Source organism: Schistocerca serialis, chromosome 4 (genome assembly GCF_023864345.2).
Source record: "Schistocerca serialis cubense isolate TAMUIC-IGC-003099 chromosome 4, iqSchSeri2.2, whole genome shotgun sequence".
NCBI lineage: Eukaryota > Metazoa > Arthropoda > Insecta > Orthoptera > Acrididae > Schistocerca > Schistocerca serialis.
In genome coordinates, this window is record NC_064641.1 from 234,199,968 (window position 1) to 234,224,500 (window position 24,533).

Genomic DNA, 24,533 nt, shown 5'->3' on the forward strand with positions numbered 1-24,533 from the left:
AAGCTAACAATTATACCACCGTAGCAGTGCAGCTAACGGAACTGCGTGGACTCCCCCAAGTCCAATACTCTCCCAAACACAAGTTCACGCCTTCAGGTCACTTTCCACTTCTTAAACTATCATCATTGCTGAGCTTCTCTAGTATTGGAACACAACCCCAGCTTTGTACGTAATTCCAGCAGATCTATTGATCTCATGAAATTATATTTTCCGTGAGACATATATATATATAGAGTGGTCAATGCAGCGGTCTTAGCCATACTGTTACAGTGATGTAATGTTTATCAATCTGCGTAATAAACAGACGACCTGGGTTCAAATCCTTTAATTCATCTCTTCAGCTTCCATCATTATCGAAGATAAAGTTGAGGGTCATATGTCTTGAGGAAAATGTAATTCCATCAGATTAAATGCCATTTGTTACTGTCGCATAAGGAATATTTAATGGATCTCTTGATTTTTTCCCCTCATACAGACTGAGAAAAGTCGAATTTTGTTAAAGACGAATTCACAGAATGCTGGCTGGCTTACGTGAATTGGGTGGGTCGTGATGAACGTGACCTGGTGGCCCCGCCTGGCCAGTTCCAGCAGCACCGTCCTCAGTGGCAGCTGGTGGCTGATGGAGGGGGTCGGCACCGCTGCCAGGATCCTGGCCCCCAGACACCTGTCACCCAGCGCCAGCAGGCAGGCGGCTGTCAGCAGCAACGTAGTCCTCATAATCGCCAGCTGCCAATGGTGGAGGAGAAGAAAGCACTATGTACGTTAACAATGACATAAAAATAATAAGCTCACATAACAAAATATAAAATTCTTGCTTAAAAAAACAGCGAGGATGATTTGGAGCACCATAGGTGATATAAAACCGATAACAGGGGCTCATGTGACGCTTCCGACTATAGTAAATCGTGGCATTGGAAACGTGTGTTTGTACTGGTTGTTTGTATGGAATGAACACAATAAGATGAGTCCATGTGAACACGTCACAGTATGGCAGAAAGGAGTAACTGTGTTTGGATGGGCCCATGACCACGTTGTGAATGAAGTTTTCTGTCTTGCTGGTGTAGTAACGTAGACTTTCCAAAGTGTCAACAACAAATAGTGTGCAGCTCACAACCACATAACACATCGTAAAACAAACGGTCGTACAAAATTCCAAAATGAGAGGGGTCAGAAAAGTGGAATTCAGTAGCAGGAAAAGCAAGAGAAGAGAAAACAGAAGACGTACATCTACCGGAATGAAAGAGTGCTAGCTCGAAGAATTTTGATCAGAACAGAATTGTTCTGAAAGCTAGTCACAGTTTGTTGGCGTTAGTCAGGTAATACGTCGTAGTAGCCTACCGAGAGACAAGCAGCCACAGGGAAGTAACCGATTTTGTGACATTTTACGAGTTCGTAACCAGGAGCGAATTGTATGGTTTCATCTGTGTGCTTTGATAGGTTAGTTTCTTGAGTTTGTGCATCTTAATTTAATATTTATTGGACACAGTTCTCACGTTTTCGTTTGCGTCGGAAAGTAAACAGATTTTGTGGCATACTACTATTTCCTAATCAGGAGCGAATTATTTAGTCTCACCTGAGTGATTTGGTAGCTCAGTTTTTGATTCTCTGCTTGTTAATATAATTTATTGGACACGGTTCTTGCGTTTTCCTCCGTATCCACAGTTGAGTTCTATAGCGCATGTCGATTGTACTTGTTTGTCTGTGTAGCGTAGTCTTCCATGGCCTTTAGTATGGATAGGGACTGTGATGGCTGTATGTGGATGCTAGCCGAGTTGATGACACTTCGTTGTCAGCTCCAGGCTGTGATGGCTTGGGTTACACAGCTTGAAGCTGCAGTGGATGGGCATCACTGTTATGGACCAGCAGCGCGCATCCAACGGATGTCCAGCACGTCTGAGTCCGCCAATCGGCCGCCACCAGTGACCAACCCACTTACTGCTTGCACTGTGGTCGAGTGGGAAGTCGCCTCAGAGCGTGGCAGCTGGCGAAAGACTTCCCAGCGGACCACATGTAAGGACTCCCCGGATAGTGTGAGAGACAGATTCCAGGTGCTGTCTGTGGCTGGCATTGTCCCTCAGCCATATGCAGTCGTTTCTCCTTATTCACAGGGAACTTCTTGGCCTGCAAGATCCAGGCGATTGTAGAGAGTGGGATTATTGGCAGCTGGGAGCTCCCATGCTATGCAGGGTGGGGCCACTTAGGGACATGGTTGCCAAGGAGGGCAAGAAAGCCAATGTGCACTCTGTGTGCATACCAGGTTGGGTCAGTCCAGACATGGAACAGTTTTCATCCAGATGCCATGAAGAGCACAGGGTGCAGCCAACTGCAGGTAGTGGCTCAAGTCGGTATCAATGAAATGTGTCACTTTGATCAGAAGAGATTCTCTGTCGTTTCGAGTCGCTGACAGAAGTGGTAATGGCTGCAAGTCTTGCGTGCGAGATGACGGCAGAGCTCACAAATTGCAGCATAGTCGACAGGAGGGATTGGGGCCCTTTGGTACAGAACCGATCTGAATCGAGGGTCTGGATCAGAGGCTCATACGGTTCTGTGACCATGTAGGTTGCAGATTCCTCGACTTGCGCAATAGGTTAGTTGGATTTCAGGTTCTGCTCAATAGGTCACGAGTCCACCACACGCAAGACGGGGTTACATAGCTAGCAGGGGCGTGCGACGGGACTGGGCGGTTTTTTTTGGTCAGAGGGTCTCGGGAAAATACAAAAAGGGCTACAGTCACAAAGGATTAATGTCGAACATAGGATGAACGTATAAGAATCATCCGTATAACAGTTGTAAACTGTCGTTGCTGTGTTGGAAAAGTACTACAGCTCCAAGTGCTAACAGAAAGCACTGATGCTCAACTCGTTATAGGCACTGAAAGTTGACTAAAGGCAGAGATAAACTCATCCGAAATTTCTGCGAAGGACCTAACAGTGTTCCAAAAGGACAGGCTAAACACAGTGGCCGTGGCGTCCTTGTAATAGAGGTAGTTTACCTTGTAGCGAAATTGAAGCAGATAGTTCCTGTGAGTTAGTATGGCCGGAGGTCATTCTTGGCAAACGGAATAAAATAATAATTGGATTCTTTTACGACCACACATGATATAATTCCTTAATGTTTCAAAGAAAACTTGAGTTTAATTTCAAACTCGTACTGGACTCATATAATTATAGCTGTTGGTGACTGTAATTTACCCTCGATATATAGGCGAAAATAAATCTTTAAACCCGAAGGTACACATAAAACATAATCCGAAATTGTGCTAAGTGGATTCTCTGAAAATTATTTCGAGCAAGTTTTCATGAGCCCACGCGAATAGTAAACAGTTGTGAGAACACAGTTTACCTCTTAGCAACAAATAATCCTGAGCTAATAACGAACATGAAAACGGATACAGAGATTAGTAAACACAGGGTCGTCGTAACGATACTGAAAATTGTAACTCCCAAATCTCCTAAAAATAAACGAAAAATACACCTATTCAAAAAATTAGTTTTTCAGAACCTCAAAATTTAGAGCGGAATTCAAAGCTTGTAATAGTTTCCATAACGAATCTTTATCTCGAAATCCAACAGAAAGTCCAAAGCGATTCTGGTCGTATGTAAAGTATGGTAGCGACAAGACACAGTCAGTACCTTCTATGGGCGATAGCAATGGAAACACTATCGACCAGATTGCTGCGAAACCAGAGTTACTAATCACAGCCTTGCGAAATTCCTTCACCAGAGAAGATGAAGTAAATATTTCCGAAATCTAACTAACAACACGTGCCAACAGGAGTAGCTTAGAAGTAGATATTCTCGGGGTAGTGAAGCAACTTAAATCACTTAATAAAAACAATTCTTCCAGTCCAGACTGTGTACCAACTAGGTTCCTTTCAGGACATGCTGATGCAATAGCTCTATACTTAATCATATACAACCTCTCGCTCGACGAAAGATCCATACTCAAAGACAGTAAAAAGTAGTACAGGCCACACCAATATTCAAGAAAGTTAGTAGGAGCAATCCCCCTCATCTCCCTTGATCCTTATGAGTTCCTTCCTTGCTTCCTCCAACTGTGCCTGAAGGGCACAGATTTTCCTTTCCTGTTCCCCTATCAAAATGTTCCTACTGCATTCTCTGCAGTTCCAGGAGAGAGCCTCTTCTCTCCTCCCAACATTCTCCCCACTGCATCCGCCCCAGTGAAAATATTTCCTAAAAGATTGGCAACAAATCCCTTTACTCACTACCCTATAACAGCTCCCACATTTCTCACTAATGGTCAGTTTCGAAAGAATAATTAAGTTTAAATAATGTTTTAAATTTGTCAAGAACGCGAGATTGGCTGTTTGTAAACAAAAAACTACACAATGGTCTTATGTGCGGTGGTTGTTGTTCTTGTATTGATTTAGAGACACAATGACAGAAGAATGAATTTGTAATTAATTTGCTTTTAGTGAATTTAGGTTATCAGGCGTGTTTGGTCAGGTTTTTAAATGTTTATAACTCAGAAAATTTAGGACTAGATCGCGTCTATCTAACTAGTAAACAATACGAAACGTGTTAGTTAAGTACAATTTAGAAACGTTTAATTACATTTATATTGCGACAATAGATACTGATGAAACTAGCAGCTGTCTTTTTAAACGAATTTTTCACGATCGAGAAAACTTGAATAGAATTTTTTGTGTTTACGTCACGGAAAATTTCTGGTTATGTTGCGATTATTCAGCTAAAGAACAAGTTTTTTCAAGAACAAGCTCTGCTGGGGCGCTAATATTCAGTTGTGTGGCAAGAACGGACACTACAGCAAGTATACAAAAGAAAGAAAATTTAAATTTGGCACTATTTCCTCTTAAGTAAGTTCTTTTAGCGGACGAAGAAAATACCTGTGATCTCACTCGGCGGCCATCTTTGCTGTTGATTGGGCGATTGTTGACTAATGTTCCTGCTCCCTGGGAGTTATCGTAGGCATTGCTGTATGAAAAGACCATTCTCTTACTTACCTTTTTGGTTACACATCGTCGTCTGTAAAGCAGTTTTTATGAACTTTTGAAGTGATCTTATTAAAGTCATTTAACTGTGTAATTTAAACTATTAAACTGGCGGTTTGGAAACCTCTTGCCTGGATTTGGCCGCACTAACTGGTGTTATCTAAATTAAGCAGTACATAACGTGATTTCAGGGTGCGACTGGCTTTTTCTGAATTTTCTCCAATGTCTTCTGTGCTGTACTTTTTTCTAAACATGTTAAATGGTATTTTATATGTTGCAGAATGGCTCGAGTACACATGTGGTTTATATGGTGAGCTCCGCTGAAAGGGTCTTGAATAAAAGAAATGGTTCATTCTAAAGCAGTTGCTTCTTTCTTTAATCGTACTAAAGCGAGAGCCAAAAACCTCAGCTGACCAATCAATCTGAATGTTGTTTTGGCCCTACACGGGCACCTGATCTGAACGATCCATAAGCCTGTTTAATTAGATGGCTTGTATTTGCTAATTATATGCCATCTGTTTCACTTGCCAATGGATGTCCGATGTTAAGGGACTGTTAACAATTTCTATAGGTTTCTAAAGCTTAAATTTGGAACGTGTTGCTAAAGGCCATATTGTTGATATTAAACATCTGTGTTAAGGCTTGGATTTAATGTCAGCATTTCACAAAATTTTTCTTAAGATTGTTTTCTTAAAATCTTTTCTTAAATGTTACTATAGCGCTTTTGTAAATTCTGCCATCAGTTGCCGTTCTTCCAAAACAAAAGGTCACTAGTAATTAAATTCTGGTGGTAGTTGCTGAGACTTTTTTATATCTTTTTTATGTGACAGTAAAATGGTTTACTTTTTATTAAATTTGTTAATAAAATTATGGCCCAGTATCCTACTACTCAACACCACCTCCCTACAGCATTTAATTTTCAAGATCATAGATGGTTTTCATCATTTCCTATGTATGGGTTTCTGATGGATGTCTCAGAATGTTTGCGACAAACGTCTAGGGGTGATAATTCACGTCACGGGGAACAACTCTTGTTTAGACATAAAACGTTCACAGACGCCTTCCAGTGACGCTAGGAGTCCTTTAATATTCGCCGGCCCTGAGACGCCGAGATTTCTCTGAACTAGCACTGTCTACTAACCAGGTGTGCACATACTACCTGCCCCAGTCTGTTGACAACGTGATTTTCAACGAGAAAATCATAAGAATGAGTGTCTCTAAACGAAGAACGACACTTTATAAGTGAATCAGGAACATAAATTTGCTCGGGCTACCTGCTTTCACGTGGAGCACATGACTGGATGGTAGGTAACACACATTGTGTACGAAGCAGGCTCCAGAGTGCTTACTCCCACCAGCCTCTCAAGAGAAATAACCGATATGGAGGGATAACTAGTGCCGTCGGGAAGCGTCAGCGAGCATTTTGTGCGCTCTACGTTTGTTTCAACGACTTTGAAACACCCTAGATGATAAAGAATGTATCTATTTTTAGCAATCAAATCTTCCCGTCTCTCCTCTCTTTAATTGCCCTCAGTATCGCTGAGTGTTAAATTAATTATATGTGTGGTATCTGTTCTTTCGGACAGCCACGGTGAATCAAGGCACAAATTAATTAAGGATGTTATCTGCCTGTGGACATCGATTTAAATCTATGGGAAGAGTTGAAAATTTGAGCCAGATCGGAATTCGAACCCGTGTTTCCTGCTTACTAGGCAGAAGCGCTGACCAGTACGTTATCCGGAAACAGTGGTCATCGCAACTGCACGGACCACCGTAAATTTTCAACTTACGCACACACTACTGATGTAGTGACCCTTGCCCATTATCCTAATTAATCGTGACGTTTCTCTGATTTCCATAAGAGTTCGAGCCTGGTGTGCATCTGCACTGAAGTGTTCAACTGGTCGTCCTCGCCTTAATTACATATGTGGTGTCCGTTCTTTCGGCTGGCTTACATAGAGCTCGATTCCACGTAATTTGTTCAAAATGTTTAATAGTGTAAAAGGGTTAGCAAGACCTTCAGTTAAAATATAAGAACAAAATCTCAACTCCACGTAATTTGGATTTGATCACTTTGATGGAAATTAATATTTTCAATGGGTTTTCATGGAATTAATTTAAAAGTTTCATATGTGTCCGTGCAATTATCAAAATCAGAATTTCTTCACTATCGCCAAAAATTCAATTTACTTTATGTGCTAGGAAAACTGCGTGGGGCGTTCACAAGTGAAGCCGAATAAAACTCCTTTTTTTTTTTTTTTTTTTTTTTTTTTTTAAGTGGGGGTAATAACATGGCTGGGTTGCTGAGTACTTCAGTGTGGTCAAAACCACTAACTCCACAGTTAACTGTTTTGCCGCTAGAATGCGCCATCTGTTCCGGCAACAAAACATTTTATCAGCGGTATCAGTGGCCAAAGTGACCAAATCCGTGGTTCCATGACAGCCGATGTTGAACTGACTTTAGGTTACTATTTTGCAACTGTTTTGTGTTCTCAAGCTTTACAGTATTTGTATGGTTTTTTATTCCTTTTTATTTCGATCAGAAGTTGCCTACGTTGAGTGAACACAGCAAAGAACGTGACATTTTTGTTGACAACTCGTACTCAGATCCAGACTTCGTATCGGGTTAAGATCTAGATATAAATTGTGATATTTCTTCATTCCAGTTGTGTCTAGAACTAATTACCTTGAATTATTTAGGCTATAATGGCTGAATAACAATGATGTTTTAGTTAGGCAAAACACTGATCCTGCTCTGAGGTTATGCCTACGCCAGAGCCTATTACAGCCCGTAAACATAAAAGAAACCCCGATAGTTGGAAGAGGGCACTTCAGAAGGAAAAGAGATTTTCTGGTGAAGAGTATAAAAGTAGATCAGGCAATAGAGGCGCTGCAAAAATCTTCAGTGACAAGGAGTGTAAGAGTGCAATAAAATGTAATGACAAAATATCAACAGATGAGAGGGTAAAACTTTTAAATCATTTTACAGTTTAACTTACTAGACCGAGCAAAACATATTTCTCAATGACTATAAAATCAAGAATTATTAATTGACGTCGACCTACTGATCAGCCTAAACGTCCATGAAGCCACCGTTTTGCATTTTTTCGACGAATTAAGAATGATGATATTCGGGTTTGTAAGTGATACGTTAAGCAAACTTTTCAAGTGGCTGATGGCACAAATCGTAATTTTGGCATTAAGTGTGACGTCAGCTGTATTATAAATAGAAGGAGGAAGGCAACCCCAGCAAATAAAGTTGACATTTCTGATGTTGCAACTCACGTAAAATCAATTCCCGCTTGCTTCAGCCACTACACAAGGACACACAATCCTAAAGGATAATATCTGAATTAACTACAAAGGAAATGTGCGATTTGTATGTGATATGTATTGTGGCGTGGCGAAAAGCCTGGAAAAGAGAAAATGTGCTACTATACATTTTCGACTAACTTCAATCTGCATCTTAAACCGTTGCTTAAAGATATATGTCCAGTATGCGAAAGGTTCCAAAATAGACTTTTACTGGCAAACGAAGATGAGACGAAAGTAGAAGAACTGAGAAAATTCATCTAAAAAGAGCACAAAAGGCCAGAGAATGTTTATATGAAGACCACGACACATGCTCTGCTGATTACTACGGTTAACTTTCGATCAAAGCTTTGGCCTTCCGAAAAGTATGAACGTCTGTAGCCTATTATAAACGGAAATTGTATGTCTGTGATTTTAGTGTTCACGTGTTTAATAACAAAGAAGCTTACGTGTACACAGCTCACAGAAATGAACCATGAAACCTTCATTTCTAGGCGAAAACTTATAAAAATGTACCACCAACAGGAAAGAAAGTGTCAAAGGTAAACTAGTTAACTGGCTGAAACTCAGATGGATCAGAATTAAAAAAGCTGAATCGTTTGATATACCTTATGAAACCTCGCCCTCACCAAAAATGGCTCGAAAAATTAATGCCGGCAGGAAAATTGGAAATGGACGCCCTTTCGGAATTCTAGCTAGTGTTCCACAATATCTACTTCATAACACATCAAGACCGATCTCCACGTCAAAAAAGAAGGATGTGATGGACGTCCTGAAGTTTATACTTCCTGTTCACCACAACTGTTATAAAATCTCTGCAAGAAGTATCATGCAGGACGAGCCTGCCAGTGTTGACGACTGCTTCACTCACCCAGGGTAGAGGCAACGTGCAGAGTTGCCATTTGTATTTTACGCAATTGTGCATTTGTGTTTTAGGCATTCTATATTTGCACTTTAAGTACTATTTAATTACATTAATACTCGTGACTTTTTCACTCAAAAGGGTTTTGTTTGCTCGCATTTGTTTCATAAAATTACTTGTATACAAACCACTCAGAATATTTTATCAACACCTTTCAGTTGGCAATATGAATAACTGGAATGAGATTTTCACTCTGCAGCGGAGTGTGCGTTGATATGAAACTTCCTGGCAGATTAAAACTGTGTGCCGAACCGAGACTCGAACTCGGGACCTTTGCCTTCAGCGGGCAAGTACTCTACCATCTTTTTTATTTCTATATTTCTTTTTTTATATTTTTTTATTTTTATTTCTTTTTTTTTTGCGCGCCTACCCGAGTCCAGGAAGCAGCGCGTTAGTGCTCTTTTTTTTTCCTACCAACTTTTTTTTTTCGCTGATGTGAAACTTCCTGGCAGATTAAAAGTGATTTTTTTGGCGAGTGCTCTACCAACTTTTTTTAACGTTGTAAGAAAAAATAAAATAAGAATAAAAACGTGGTTCCTCCGCTTTATGGTCCAACAACCAACAACGCGACCACTGCATCATCTGCATCAGAATCCCTGCAGCACGCGGTGTCGTATCATAAACCTGGCAGAAAGCCAGTGTGGGCGATATGTATTTCTCCGGCGTCGACCATTCGAAGGACCATTATCTGAGGCGGTTTCGGTGTTTGCCATCGTTGTGTGTGTATGCGTGTTCTTTTTTTTTCACGTTAACATAATCCAGTCATAACTGGCGCCAACAGATAGGGGCCAGTTTTCTTCTCAGTGTGCTATATGCCAATATAATTTGAACCGCGCAGTACTGTCTCTAGTCGTTCTGCTGCAAGAGTCTTCTCAGTTCTGGGACACCCCAGCTGTCGGGCGGATTGTGAAAAACACTTCCTCAAAAATTGGGAAAGTAAGGCCTGTATTTCGTATGACTCCGTATGAGCTCGTGTTGTTCTTGTAAATACATCCAATAATCCATCACGGACTTAATATCGTACGAATACAAATATTTCGTCGCATGTCCAGCGATCCAATTGACCGCATACGCCTTTTGTTTGGGAAAAAAGGTCTTGTCCGGTGGGAAAAGTACATCCGATGTGATTTCTGTGTTGTTAGTGCGCCGAAGGAAGGCCAGTATTTGACGCGTCAGCATCCAGACGTCCCTCGCTGCGCCACACACTAAACCATGTTCTTCCGTTGCTAACAGTCCACAGTTTGTGCAAAGAGGAGAATCGACCATATGAATTGTATGTAATCGTCTCCTGGTTACAAGTTTACGATTAATAAGAGTATAACACATCGATCTCGCTGCTGTTGACAGTAATGGAGTATGCACTGCACACCAAATGTGGTTCCACGTTCTCGACGGGTATTTGAATTCCATTATGTTTCGGCCAAGGTGATCCATCAAGCATCTATAGATCTCCCGAGTCGTGGGTATTCTCGTCGAAGGTACTTTCAGACGAACATAACTGTAATCAATAAGAAATGAGGCAATGTGTGCAAGAGAAGGCGAAATATTGCCCACCGCAATAGGGGGTTCCTACGAAGGCGGAACAAGTACTTCTATCAGAGCTGACGTTATGGTATGCTTTCTTTGTTGCCAATTTCGTATCATCGCTCGCATGTAAAGCGCCAGAGCTTTGTTTGGCACGTTTGTGAGGTTGAGGCCACCGTTCCGGAACTGTAGCGTTAACATGTCATATGTAATCTTAAACAACATCCCAGTACTAACATAGTAACCAAAGGCAGCCATGAGGCGGTCTGCAATATCCTTCGGTATTGGTAGGATCTGCGCTAAATGGGGCAGTCGTGACGCTATGTGCGCGTTAGTGTATGCCACACGTTGGATCATGTCAAAGGCTCTCAGTGAGTTGTTGCGTATCGTCAGACGAACATTCTGCAGAAGCCGCCGAGAACTCGCCGCCGCTGACCGCCGTAGTGAACGGGTAAATATAATCCCCTGACATCTCAGCGATTCCACCGTCTGAAACGGTCCCGGTACGACTTCCAGACCCCGTCCAATGTGCATAATTTCGGATTTCGTCATGTTAACGACACTGCCTGCCGCCGTCCCGTAAGAGTCTAGATATTTAACAGCCTAACGCACTTCATGTCCTGATCTGACAAGAAGGATTAGGTCGTTCGCATATGCGCGACAGACGAAAGAGTTCTCATTAAGCGCTATCCCAGTAAGTGAGCGCCTCATAACACACATCAGCGGCTCAAGCGCTATCGCAAACAGCATCATGGAGAGTGGGCACCCTTGTCGGACTGAGCTGTTAACAGGAATTGAGCCCGCTTCCCGACCGTTTACAATCACCTTCGATGTAGCCCCTCGTATTAGCCTCATAACGATGGAGATGAAAACAGGTGGAATCGCCATTCGGCTCATGACTGACGCCAAGAAGTCATGGTTTATCCTGTCGAACGCACGATCGAAGTCCACAGATATCATCGCTGCTCGCGTTTTACACGTTTCCGCAAGGGCGATAACGTCATGGTATTCATTTAACGCCGAGGAAATGTTGCTTCGCACCCCTAGGCAAGCCTGATCAGGGGATATTGTCCTGGATATCGCCAGCTTGAGACGAAACGCTAGTAGTCGTGCAAAGATTTTATAGTCGGTGTTTAGCATAGTGAGAGGCCGATATTGATTAACACCGCGACTCCCCGCCATCTTCGAGATGGGAAGAAGAAAGCCCGTCACAAAATCCGACGGTAGGCGCATGTCTGGACGCATCGCCTCATTGTACATCGACAACAATTGTGGCATCATCATGTCCACGAATTCTCGATAAAACTCTAGCGTAATCCCATCTGGCCCTAGTGATTTATGGGCAGCTCCTTTTGTGAGTGCCACCTTTATATCGTCTTCTGTGAGTGGCTCCATAAGCGCTGCTTTATCCGTCTCTGTCAGTGTCGCTTGCAGATGTTGCTGTATCTCTTCCCCCACCAGACGGTCCGTCGGTGTACCGGCATAGAGGTGGCGGAAATGCTCTAAAAATTCATTTGCAATGTCCTATTGTGTTGTCAGTTGACGGCCATCTAAACCGCGGAGCACTGTTACCAATGCCCGGCGGTAAAGTTTATGTTCCCGCGACACATGGTGCATCGAGGTACGTTCCCCAGTGATGGTGTCGAGACATCTTGCCCTTATTGGGATGCCACCCAGTCGTCGTCGCGTGATCGAAAGGATTTGTGCCTTGACACGATGAACTTCCGTATGATGTTCTGCAGACGGCACCTGGAAGGACAGCTCACGAAGCATGGTGTAATAATAATCAATAGTGTCTCTTTGCCATCTCGTCTTATCTCGACCATACTGTATGAGAGCTCTTCTTATTGCCGGCTTAGTACACTCGAGCCACCATTGAAGCACGGAGGTATATGTTGGTAGACGGCGTTGACATGTGGCCCATACCTCCTCGACTCTCTGACGACATTCGGGGTCCGCCAAAAGTGACGAATTGAGCTTCCATGTCCCGCGGCTTCTCCACACACTTTGCCTAGGGAGTGATATCGTACAAATGTAAGCCAGATGATCAGTAAATGCCGCATGCCATCGTTCCGCGTCGACCTCCGTATCCTGTAGGCCAACCGAAACATATATTCGATCAAGTTGCTCGCCGAGTGACTGGTATAAAAAGTATATCCCTCCCGGTTCCTATGAATCATGTCCCAGGTGTCGCTTAACTCCAGATCCCGGCATAGCACATGCAATTCACGGCAGGTATTGTAATGTGGAGTCTGTTTTTTTTTTTGGGCTAAAACACAATTGAAGTCACCACCTATAACGAAATGATCGAATCTGCTGGTAAATATGGGCACAATCTCTTCCGAATAATATCTCGCACGCGCCCGTCTGTTGTCTGTGCCGGAAGGGGCATAAACATTGAGAATGCGAAGTCCATTAACAGTTATCGCCAGTCGTCGTTTCGAAGGTAGATAAGCCAGGTCGCGAACCGGAATCCCGTCCCGGACCAATATCGCCGTTCCACTGTCGTTGTTCGAGTGCGGCAAGGTGTAGGAGATGTATCCATGGACTTCCTGGAACTCAGGAATGTAAATTCCCTGCACCATCAGTATATCCACATCCGACGCGTATATCATGTCCCTAAACAACTGTAGTTTCACGGGCGATCTAATGGTATTTACATTCACTGTCCCTATTCTGTATGCCTGGGGTCGAGTAGCTGTCATCTCCACATGATGTTAAAATGACAAAGTTTCACCGTATCGATAGTCCCTTTGCACATCCGCAGAGGGTCGCCCGACGGACGTGTCCCTGCGGCATTAGGTTTCTTGAGATGCGGACGGATGCGAGTCCCCACCAGTAGAGTGGTCCGCATCGGTGATTTCGTCGTCCTGCTCATACGAGCTGATATTATTGGGGTGCCCCAAATTTTCCTGTGCGGCATTGATGTGTGACATCTGTTGTTCTTTCGCAGCTTTAGAATGGTTCAAATGGCTCTGAGCACTATGGGAGTCAACTACTGTGGTCATAAGTCCCCTAGAACTTAGAACTACTTAAACCTAACTAACCTAAGGACATCACACACATCCATGCCCGAGGCAGGATTCGAACCTGCGACCGTCGCGGTCGTGCGGTTCCAGACTGTAGCGCCTTTAACCGCTCGGCCACTCCGGCCGGCTCGCAGCTTTAGACTCCACCGCAGAAGTAGCAGGCCCCTGAGCGGATGCGTCGTCTGAACGACATGACATCTTTTCACTGTCCGAATTCATATGGTCTGCGACATCCGAAGCTTGTGGTTCCAAGTCAGACAGGTCCATAGTGTTAGACTCATCTGGGCTCCCAAGAAGAGAAGGGAGCGTCTCCGCAGAGTTTAGTCGGCGCTTCTTGCGGCGCTTTGGCGAGCGTTGTTTGCGGACCCCAACCTCGGCCGCTGGTGTTGGCGAATCTTGCATCATCTGCGTTCTCGCCGCCGCCACAACGCCCTGGGGCCGTTCCACTTCAGCTTCCATGCCTGTTGTGATGCTGTCATCCTCTTTCTGCACCAACTGTAATGTCTGGGATTGGTGGTTGGTCGGAGCCATTCCTTCTTCACTGGGGTCCGAAGGCGCCTCAATCAACTGCGGCGTCGGTTCGATAGTGCGCTCCGACCTCGGCGTCACCTCCCCGCGATGCGCCGCCACGTAAGTCATCGGCAGTGACGTTGGTGTAATCGGATTCTGGAGGTCTCCGCTGGGGAGTTGCACGAGTCTCCTCTGCATACACGCAGATCGAAGATGTCCTTCACCACCACAACAGGAGCATGTCCGGGCTGTCCAACATAGATGACAATAGTTCGACAGCCGCCGATGTTGATGTACGATGGCACATGTTTCGTAAGGGCAATTCGCACCTGTCGGTCACCATTGAGCACTGGATACGTGCTAAAACTTGCCCAACATTCGGCCGTATGACTGATAACTCTGCCATATGGCTGGAGCGATTCAGTGACCAATGATTCTGGTACCTCGAAAGGCAGCTCGAAGACTCGAATCGCACGCACGCTCAGGCCCGAATGAGCGACTAAAACTTCGCCAATATGACCATCGGAGTGTCGGAACTGGAATCCTCGTTTGGCGGCTTCAATGATCCTATCGCATGCTGCGTCGTCAATCATCTTTACGATTGATAAATGAATTCCAATAATCTCCGTGTAATTAAGTTGCACTTCGTCCCTCAAGAAACGTTCGATTTCGAAAGCCTTCGGTCGTGCATACTCGTTACAGAACGTGAACTGTATCGTGGTTTTTCGGAAGTTGTGTGCCATTGCGTTCGATTCAAACAGTAACACACGCGAGTGACGACGGTGTAAACACCGCTTCTTCCGCGAACGTTCGCAGCCGGGATGTAAACAAGTACGAGCTGCTCCGCGGCTAAAGGCGGACTGCCCATCTGAGCTACACAAGCACGACACATGCCCCCTTCTCACAGCTTCACTTCTGCCTGTTCCTCGTCTCCTACCTTCCAAACTTTACAGAAGCTTTCCTGCGCATAATTATATCAATAATAATGATTGTTATAATAGTAATAATAATAATAATAATAACAATAATAATAATGATAATTAGTCCTACAGAATAAGACACTAGTATTAGCTAGTGGATCTCATTCTTTTCCTGTCACAATTTTACAGCAGAATAAAGTCGTCATGTGTGCACCTAATTATACACTGAAGTGTGAAGAGACGTGGGATACGTCCTAATATCATGTCCGACTTCCTTTTGCCCGGCGTAGTGCAGAGACTCGATGTGTCGTGGACGCAACAACTCTCTTCAAGTCCCCTGCAGATATATTGAGCCATGCTGCCTCTATAGCTGTGCATAGTTGCGAAAGTGTTGCCGGTGTAGGATTTTGTGCACGAACCAACCTCTCGATTATTTCCCATAACTGTTCGGTGGGATTTACGTCGGGCGATCCGAGTGGCTAAACCATTCGCTCGGATTGTCCAGAATGCTCTTCAAACCAATCGCAAGCAGCTGTGGTCTAGTGCAATGGCGCATTATCATCTATAAGAATTCCACCGTTTTTTGGGAACAAGACGTCCATGAATGGCTGCAACTGATCTCTAAATAGCCGAACATACATTCCATGTAAACACCGCCCGCACTGGTATGGAGTCACCACCAGCTTTCACGGTGCCTTCTTGACAAACTGAGTCCCTGGCATTGCGGGTATGCGCCACACTCGAACCCTACTACAGCTCTTACCGACTGAAATCGGGACTCATCTGACCAGGCCACCGTTTTACAGTCGTGTAGGGTCCAGACGATATGGTCCCAAGCCCAGGAGACGCGTTGCAGGCTATGTCGTGCAGTTAGCAAAGACACTACCGTCGGTCGGCTGCTGCCATAGCCCGTTAACGCTAAATTTCGTCGTACTGTCCTAACGGATACGTTCGCCGAACTTTCAACATTGATTTCTGCTATTATTTCACGCAATGCTGCTTGTCAACTAGCAATGACAATTCTACACAAACGGCACTGCTCTCGATCGTTAAGGCCGTCGTGAGAGGTACTGGCTGCAATATGGTATTCACGGCCACCCTCTTGACAATGTGGGTAGCGGAATATCGAATTCTCTACAATTTATGAAATGGAGTGTCCCATGCATCTAGATCTGACTACGACTCCGCGTTCAAAACCTTTAAATTCCCGACGTGGGGTGATAATTACATCAGAAACTGTTTTACATGAGCCACTTGACTACAAAAGACAGCTCCGCTAATTCACTTGTCTTTTATATTTTGTTTACGCGATATTACTGTATATGTACATATCGCTATCCCATGACTTTTGTCACCTCAGTGTACAGTCGATGTACATAAGAGTTGTGTTATATTGCCGTTAATTGTACTATATCTTGTCTCACTCTTGAATTGAGCTAGAAAAATTTACGTCCACGTGAGTCCCTACACAATTTTATCTCATGTTCCTTAGCCTACACCAGTTGTCGGCAAATTCAGTAGGCAAGATAGCCATACATCAATAGCACAACGACTGAAATTTCATTTGATAGTCAAACTTTTTAAATTTAAACTTCGTAAACAGGTAGGTATATAGTTATTAACTTAATTACGGTACACCTAGGCTGGTCTTTGCTAGACACGTCCTCAATCTGATTGAAGTAAGTTCACCGAGGTCGACCTTTCCAGCTCTCCTATCCACACGCGTATACTAATCTTTTTTTCCTAATGTTTATGATTTCCAGGAATAAATAATTAATATATACATTTTTCCATCAACAAAAGTATGACTTGCGTGACCTATGATTGTTTCGCAGATAATCGGCTGTAATTGTGAAACATAAAAAAATGAATCCCATAAATACTTGTTTAATCTATTTTCTTCGGTTCATCCCCTCCGTATGTTCAAATAATCTCTACATGCCTTTCTCAACGCTCGACATCTTCATTCATTCCACAACTCCCCCCAATTTTACGTAAAGTTTTAAATCTTAATTGCATAATAAGAACACTGAGTAAATTTTGTTACCTTACTTAATAGCAATATTATTTATTGAGAAAATTAAATTCTAAGGTATACATAATAATAAAATACGGCAATTACAGACAAAAACTAATGTGGGCAAAAGCCTTGAATCTCCTTGGAAAGTTTCGGTAATACTAGTTTCTATATTGTTGTTTTTAATTTAGGCACGATTCCTTGTTGTCATCAACAAGACGACCTCTCAATTTATCCTTGACGCGGTGCATATTTGGAAATGATTATATGGCTGTCTGGTAGAATGTTCGTCCCCTACGTAGGTGGCCTTAATCCGATTCCCATCCATGGTAAAATTTTAAACGATGGTGCATGTCCCATGAACATTACCGCAAAGCGTAAAATACAGAAGGATAAAAAATTAAATTTCTATTGTTTTCTTAATTTAAACCATCTTCTTTATAGAAGACCGCTTGTTAAAAATTTATATTTGCAGTGCAAACTGGATTTTTGATTACGAATTGCAAGGAAAAACAAGAAGCCATTTTTGATAAAACATTACGCATAGATATTTATTAATTAGGATGTATTTGATGAATTTTGTATTTAGATGTCGCTGGTATTCGAACTGAAGGGAGAGAAACGAAACAAATAGTGATCGAAACGAAGTACGAACTAGCGATTATGTACCAATCTCGAATACCACCGCTTTTTTTACCATCCTTACGTATTTAAAACTTCATGGAATTGCTAACAGAACATGCACACATATTTAAATGTTTTCATCCCGTGGAAATCGAACCTAAGATGCCTAGTCGTAAGAGAGCATTCGACCACTGAATAAAAACATTTTTATCTCACTTTTAACGTATTCAAGTTGGTCGGAAAACTTCAAAGTCTATTTACTCGAGAAGTTTTGAGAGTAGCATCGACTTGCTTCGGCTGATTGGTATAGGAGTTCTGATTCACTTACCATAAATATAAAAATATATAAATATCCGATTGCTATGTGGTCTTTTTAGCATGGGGCGACATGCGTAACTTACTTTTTGAAGCCCTTTCGTACATATTCGCCGTCGGTATATGGTTTTCCTATATTAACACTCTCTTTACTAACCATAAAACTTACAATATTAACTTTGTTGGAAGACTGCAGCCAGTAATTAAATACATAATGTGATTTTTCTTGCTCTTCTGAAGTGCGTCTCTTTCATCCTGGCACCAACGTCAGGATTTTTTTTTTTTTTCCGAGTCATCAGTCTTCTGACAAATTTGATGCTGCCCGGCACGAATTCCTCTCCTGTGCCAACCTCTTCATCTCGAAGTACCACTTGTGATCTCAGAGTGGCACTTGCAACCTAAGTCCTCAGTTATTTGCTAGATGTATTTCAATCTCTGTCCTCTTTTACAATTTTTGCCCTCTACAGCTCCTGCTAGTACCGTGGAAGTTATTCCTTGATGTTTTAACTGACGTCGAACCGTCCTCTCCCTTCTTCTTGTCAATGTTTTCCATATATTCATTTCCTCGCCGTTTCTGCGGACAGCCTGGTCACTCCTAATTTTCAACCTTCTTCTGAAGCACCACATCACAAATGCTTCGAGTCTCTTCTTTCCAGTTTTCCAGCAGTCCATGTTTCACTATCATACAATTCTGTGCTCCATACGTACGTTCACAGGTCTATGTTTGATCCTAGTAGCCGTCTCTTGGTCAGGAATGCCCTTTTTGCCATTGCAAGTCTGGTTTTTATGTCCTCCTTGCTCCATCCGTAATGAGTTACTTTGCAGCCTAGGTAACAGAATTCCTAAATTGTTGAGGCTTTCGGAGCCTCTTGTTGACGAACTGCCATTTGGCTTCTGTCTCGGGTTCTTCGGCCGACGTTTGTTTGATAATTTTTCTGACGTTTCGCCAGCACGAATCCACCACCAGCAATGGAGGATGAAGCTTTGACAATGGCAGTCACTCGTCTCTTCCGGCCTTTCCCAAGTATACCTCCGCCTCTTGTGATTCTTGAACAGAATATTCGCTGTTGTAGCTGAAATTTATATCCGAACACAATTGACCTTTCTCCTCTCTCATTCCTCTCCCGTGACCCTACCTTCTACTCCGTCCCCTACAACCGCATTCCATTTTCATCTCCCTTCACGTACTCAGATATTATTTTATTTATTTTTTGTTTATTTATTTATTGTTCCGTGGGACCAAATTAAGGAGAGGTCCCCATGGTCATGGAACGAGTCAATACATGAAATTATAACACGATAGTAGAAACAGATAAAATGAAATATAAAAAACATATTGAGAAGACAAGTCGTAAGTTTAAATAAAGAAAACCAACAATGTAACACTGAAATTTGCTCAATTTTTTAGCTCTTCCAGGAGCTCCTCGATAGAATAGAAGGAGTGAGCCATGAGGAAACTCTTCAGTTGAGACTTAAAAGAGTTTGGGCTACTGCTAAGATTTTTGAGTTCTTGTGGTAGCTTATTGAAAATGGATGCAGCAGAATACTGCACTCCTTTCTGCACAAGAGTCAAGGAAGTGCTTTCCACATGCAGCTTTGATTTCTGCCTAGTATTAACTGAGTGAAAACTGCTAACTCTTGGGAATAGGCTAATATTGCTAACAACAAACGACATTAAAGAAAATATATACTGTGAGGGCAATGTCAGAATTCCCAGACTATTGAATAGGGGTCGACAATAGGTTCTCGAACTTACACCACATATCGCTCGAACAGCCCGTTTTTGAGCCAAAAATACCCTTTTTGAATGAGAAGAATTACCCCAAAAAATAATACCATACGACATAAGCGAATATCCGTTTAATATCCTCATACACTTTCTCTGCCGGCCGCGGTGGTCTCGCGGTATAGGCGCGCAGTCCGGAACCGTGAGACTGCTGCGGTCGCAGGTTCGAATCCTGCCTCGGGCATGGATGTGTATGATGTCCTTAGGTTAGTTAGGTTTAAGTAGTTCTAAGTTCTAGGGGACTGATGACCACAGCAGTTGAGTCCCATAGTGCTCAGAGCCATTTGAGCCACTTTCTCTGTCTTTCATCTTCATCTTGCGACGTCGGTTTGTATGCCTCAGCTATCGCTGTCGGTGCTGGTTCGCTGTCGATTCTGATGAGAGCCGTCCTATCACTGAACTGTTCACAGTAACTCATCTCTGCCCTGCCCTCCTATTCATAAGGAATCCTATTCCCGTTAAACCATTTTCTGCCGCTGTTGATATTACCCTGTAATCATCTGACCATAAATCCTTGTCTTTTCTCCATTTAACTTGGCTGACCCCCCACTATATCCCGATTGAGCTTTAGCAGTTCCCTTCTCATATTTTCTAGCTTTCTTACCACGTTCAAACTTCTGACATCCCACGCCCCGATTCGTAGAAAGTTATCCTTTCGTTGGTTATTCAATCTTTTTCTCATCGTCACCTCCCACATGGCAGTCCCCTCCCGGAGATACGAGTGGGAGACTAGTCCGGAATCTTTTTCCAATGGAGAGATCATCATGACACTTTTCAATTACAGGCCACATGTCCTGTGGATACACATTATGCGTCTTTAATGTAGTGGTTTCCATTGCCTTCTGCATCCTCTTGCCGTTGATTATTGATGATTTTACGCCAGTATACAGAGTATCAAAAGAAACGTGTTTAGTTGGAAATTGTCCCCAAATATGATTTACTGTCATGAGCCAATTTTTACTGACAAATAGGACACGTCAGAAGGCTATTTAAGCTCTGAATAACCCCGAAAGTCTCGCTCCATTCAACTAAAAGCACTATATTCTTCCTCTGTTTCTCTTAGCTTCTTTGTGCCCATATCAAAGAGAGCACCTAAAATTGTCTCATTTTATAATAATAAAGCCAGCAATACAAAATAACTACAATCGTTAAATTGATGAAATGTAAGATTTGGGCTGGTAGGAAAAATGTAGATAACTTTATGCTTAGAGTAGGTATTTTCCTTGGCCGAATGCTATTAGCTAGCACTAACCACTGCAAAATGACGTTGCTGGTGGATCAAAATTCGTGCTTGAATTGCGCTAGTCTCCCCCGCTCGTAAAGGCCAGCTGAAATTTTGTGGCCTCTAAATGAACAGAACCGCAGGAGTGATGGGAAAAGTGCTACTGATGAGGGAATCTTGGAGGAGAGACAAGGTACTTACTACAGGGGAGGTGGAACTGCCTACCGCCGAGGAACATATTTTAACTACCATTCTTGCATTTCCTGTGGGGGCACGTGATCTGTAGTAATAGACTGTACAACGCGATGCAGTGCTACGTCAATATGATATGTGTTGAATTTTATGTTTCTGGAAATACACTCGAGGTGAAAGAGCTTCATGTGGCTCGCGAGCCGCTGTTTGCCGGCCTCTGCTCTGTATGTGTGACAGAAGCAGGAGAAGTATCTCGCCAGCTATCTGACCGCTGGGCCTACTAACCAAACGTACGTGCTTTTAGGAAGAAGCACATCGCCTTTTATGTGCTTGTTTCCGTAGCATTACCGTATAGTTTGGAACAGCCAGTTATAAATGTAAGAAATACGCATTTATATTTCTTACATTTCTTGTTAGTACAGTCTTGTGGGGATTCCCGGCAGTCATTGTTTCGAAACAGTTTTCATAACAGTGTTTTATGAAGTCTCATTTGCACACAAGCGTTTTATTCCAAAATTCTCTCATTAATGTGAAATTAGCATTCATTTTTCCCTGCCAATGATTTTGAGTGGGCCTCACCGCTGATGTTATAACCGGATATTACCTGTGATTACATCAGTTAGTATTACACTCTACTCATACACATTGACGACTAGTTGCAATCGGTATCATAGTGGACAATTCGAACTCAGTTTCCTCACTATTATACGACAAACACGTTTACAGTGTTCCTTTCTTCCTTTATGCCGATCGCAAAAGCCCTGCGTGAGATTGGCTTCAAAATGGTTCAAATGGCTCTGAGCACTATGGGACTCAACTGCTGTGGTCATCAGACCCCTAGAACTTAGAACTACTTAAACCTAACTAACCTAAGGACATCACACACATCCATGCCCGAGGCAGGATTCGAACCTGCGACCGTAGTAGTCGCACGGTTCCGGACTGCGCGCCTAGAACCGCGAGACCACCGCGGCCGGCCGCTGCGTGAGATTACTTCGTTGCATTAATTTGTGGCGGTTCATTGGTGCCACATCGCGCAGAGGTAGACTTTGAACGATAGACCTGGATTTGTTTCTGTCACTCCAGTATCACTTAAATGACGTCATATCTTCGCTGATAAACGTGATGTAGCTTTATCTCATTTCGGTGGTTCTATTCTTAGTTCTTACATTACGCCGAGTTTGAAGCAATGCGCATATTCCAGTTGGTCTATCAGCAGAAGCAAATCTTCTTTCGCAGGACCTACAGTATAAAATTTAACGCCTTATCATATCCAACAACTATTTATTACTGACGCTATTTTGTCTTAAGACCGCCAGTACAGACAGAAAGTCCTCTTTCACATTTATTGACAGAAGACAGCTTTCTGTTCCACACGTTTCTGATTGTGCAGGAACATAACCTCAGCTGTATTATGCGTTCCCTGTACCACCTATTAGCAAGACCTCAGATGTTACTGAAATCCAGTTGAAATTATAGGCTTTTATTGTGTACATATTTCCCCGTAGTCAGCGCGTGCACAACTTTCCCACTAGAGCGCGTCCCGCTAAGCACAACAGCGCAGGCGCAGCGCTCGTCCGTCTCCGCACTACGAGATGGCGCTGTCTTAGAGACGAACCAAATTCTGCTTCCGCCGATCGGCGTACTAATATGTAACGCAGCCAATGAGATTGCTGCTAACGTAGAACCTTTTCTCCTCGCGGATCACACTCGCGCAGTGATACCTGAACGCGCGAGGTATTATAACAAGCGTACAGACCTCCGATTAGTCAGTCTGCATCAGTCTGCATTTGTCTGCACCAGTCTGTACCAGTCTGCATTTGTGTGTACCAGTCTATAGTCAAGTTTCAGTTTGCACCTAATAAGATTATCATATTCCTGTACATAGCCATGAAGATATAGACACTTTGTCAAGTATCAGAGATATGTGAGAATAAGATTAACGTACCAAGACCAAAGGAACCTCAGATTGTCAATTGTAAATAGCATCCAGGATCAAGTTACGTGATTTCTATGCTTTTTATTATTTTAATAAATGTGTGTGAAAATTAATCAAGTTCCGATTAAAGTTGGTCACCGTCAATCTGCCACTCTAAGCGTGCAAGTGGCATTTCTATCATCTGACCTAACGGCAGAAGATAAACACGCCACGATAAGACCACGAGACATATCGCTGACACTCACCTACTTCGTTAGAGCGACAAGTCAAATAATCTGATGGTGTGTGTACCGAAGGTCTTACAGTACGCACACCACAGCTTTACATTGAAATTGAAGTACATTTGGAGTTTACAATGAAAGAGACTTGAAGTAAACAAAAAGTGATGAAGTGGTACGCACAATTTTCACCACGCTTGGTCACGCGGAGTGGCCGCGCGGTTAAAGGCGCCATATCACTGACTGCACGGCCCCTCCCGCCGGATTTCGAGTCCTCCCTCGGGCATGGGTGTGTGTGTTGTGCTTAGCATAAGTTAGTTTAAGTTAGATTAAGTAGTGTGTAAGTCTAGGGACCGATGACCTCGGCAGTTTCGTCTCTTAGGAATTCACACACGTTTGAACATTTTCACCACGCTTGATGGAGGAAACTCAAATGCGACTAACCAAACTAAATGGAAGCGCTCAGTCAGAGTTCTTACCCGTTTATGTGGACTCGAGAAAGTAGTGCTACACACACACTGAGTGGATCCCCCGCGCTCCCGTCCTGCTTGCGGTACCGGCTCCCAGTGTCGCTACTGGTGTGGCAGGTAACATGAACGTGGGAGCAGAGCTGCCTTAGTATCACTTATCTAGGTCCGGCATTACATCACATTATGACGCTCTTGGTAAGTACGTAGCGCTAGGCGGAACAAGCTGACTCAACAGTCTTTCGTGCCAACAGTGTCTCTCATCAAGAATTTCACGAAACATTGTGTCACTGCTCCTATGGAGATTTATTAACCGTTCTGGGATACTTCTGGAACAACCAGCAATAGCTGTATAACCAAATAACCGAGTACGAAGAAGCTACATGGAAATTTGATCTTACGATTTCCAATAACATTTCGGTATTAGGAAGAAGAAGGCATTATATTGAGGTACGCATTTTTTTTTTTTTTTTTCAAATGACTTCCTTCAGAATAGACTTATGAGTACCTTCAGAATAGACTTGTCATGACATTGTAGAGAGCATTGGTTCAGTATGCGAAGCT

At 43.1% G+C, this 24,533-nt stretch overlaps 1 protein-coding gene across 1 annotated transcript in view; it reads right to left on the minus strand.

The window, feature by feature from the left end:
* The window catches only part of LOC126474372 (UDP-glycosyltransferase UGT5-like), a 70,274-nt gene extending 46,205 nt beyond the window's left edge, over positions 1-24,069 (minus strand). Inside the window, exons 1-2 of the mRNA XM_050101838.1 lie at positions 23,982-24,069; positions 532-726 (exon numbers count right to left, since the gene is read on the minus strand). Coding sequence (XP_049957795.1) covers positions 532-717 — 186 coding nt within the window. The 5' untranslated portion in view covers positions 718-726; positions 23,982-24,069. The remainder of the gene's footprint in view (positions 1-531; positions 727-23,981) is intronic.
* Positions 24,070-24,533: the final 464 nt, after the last annotated feature.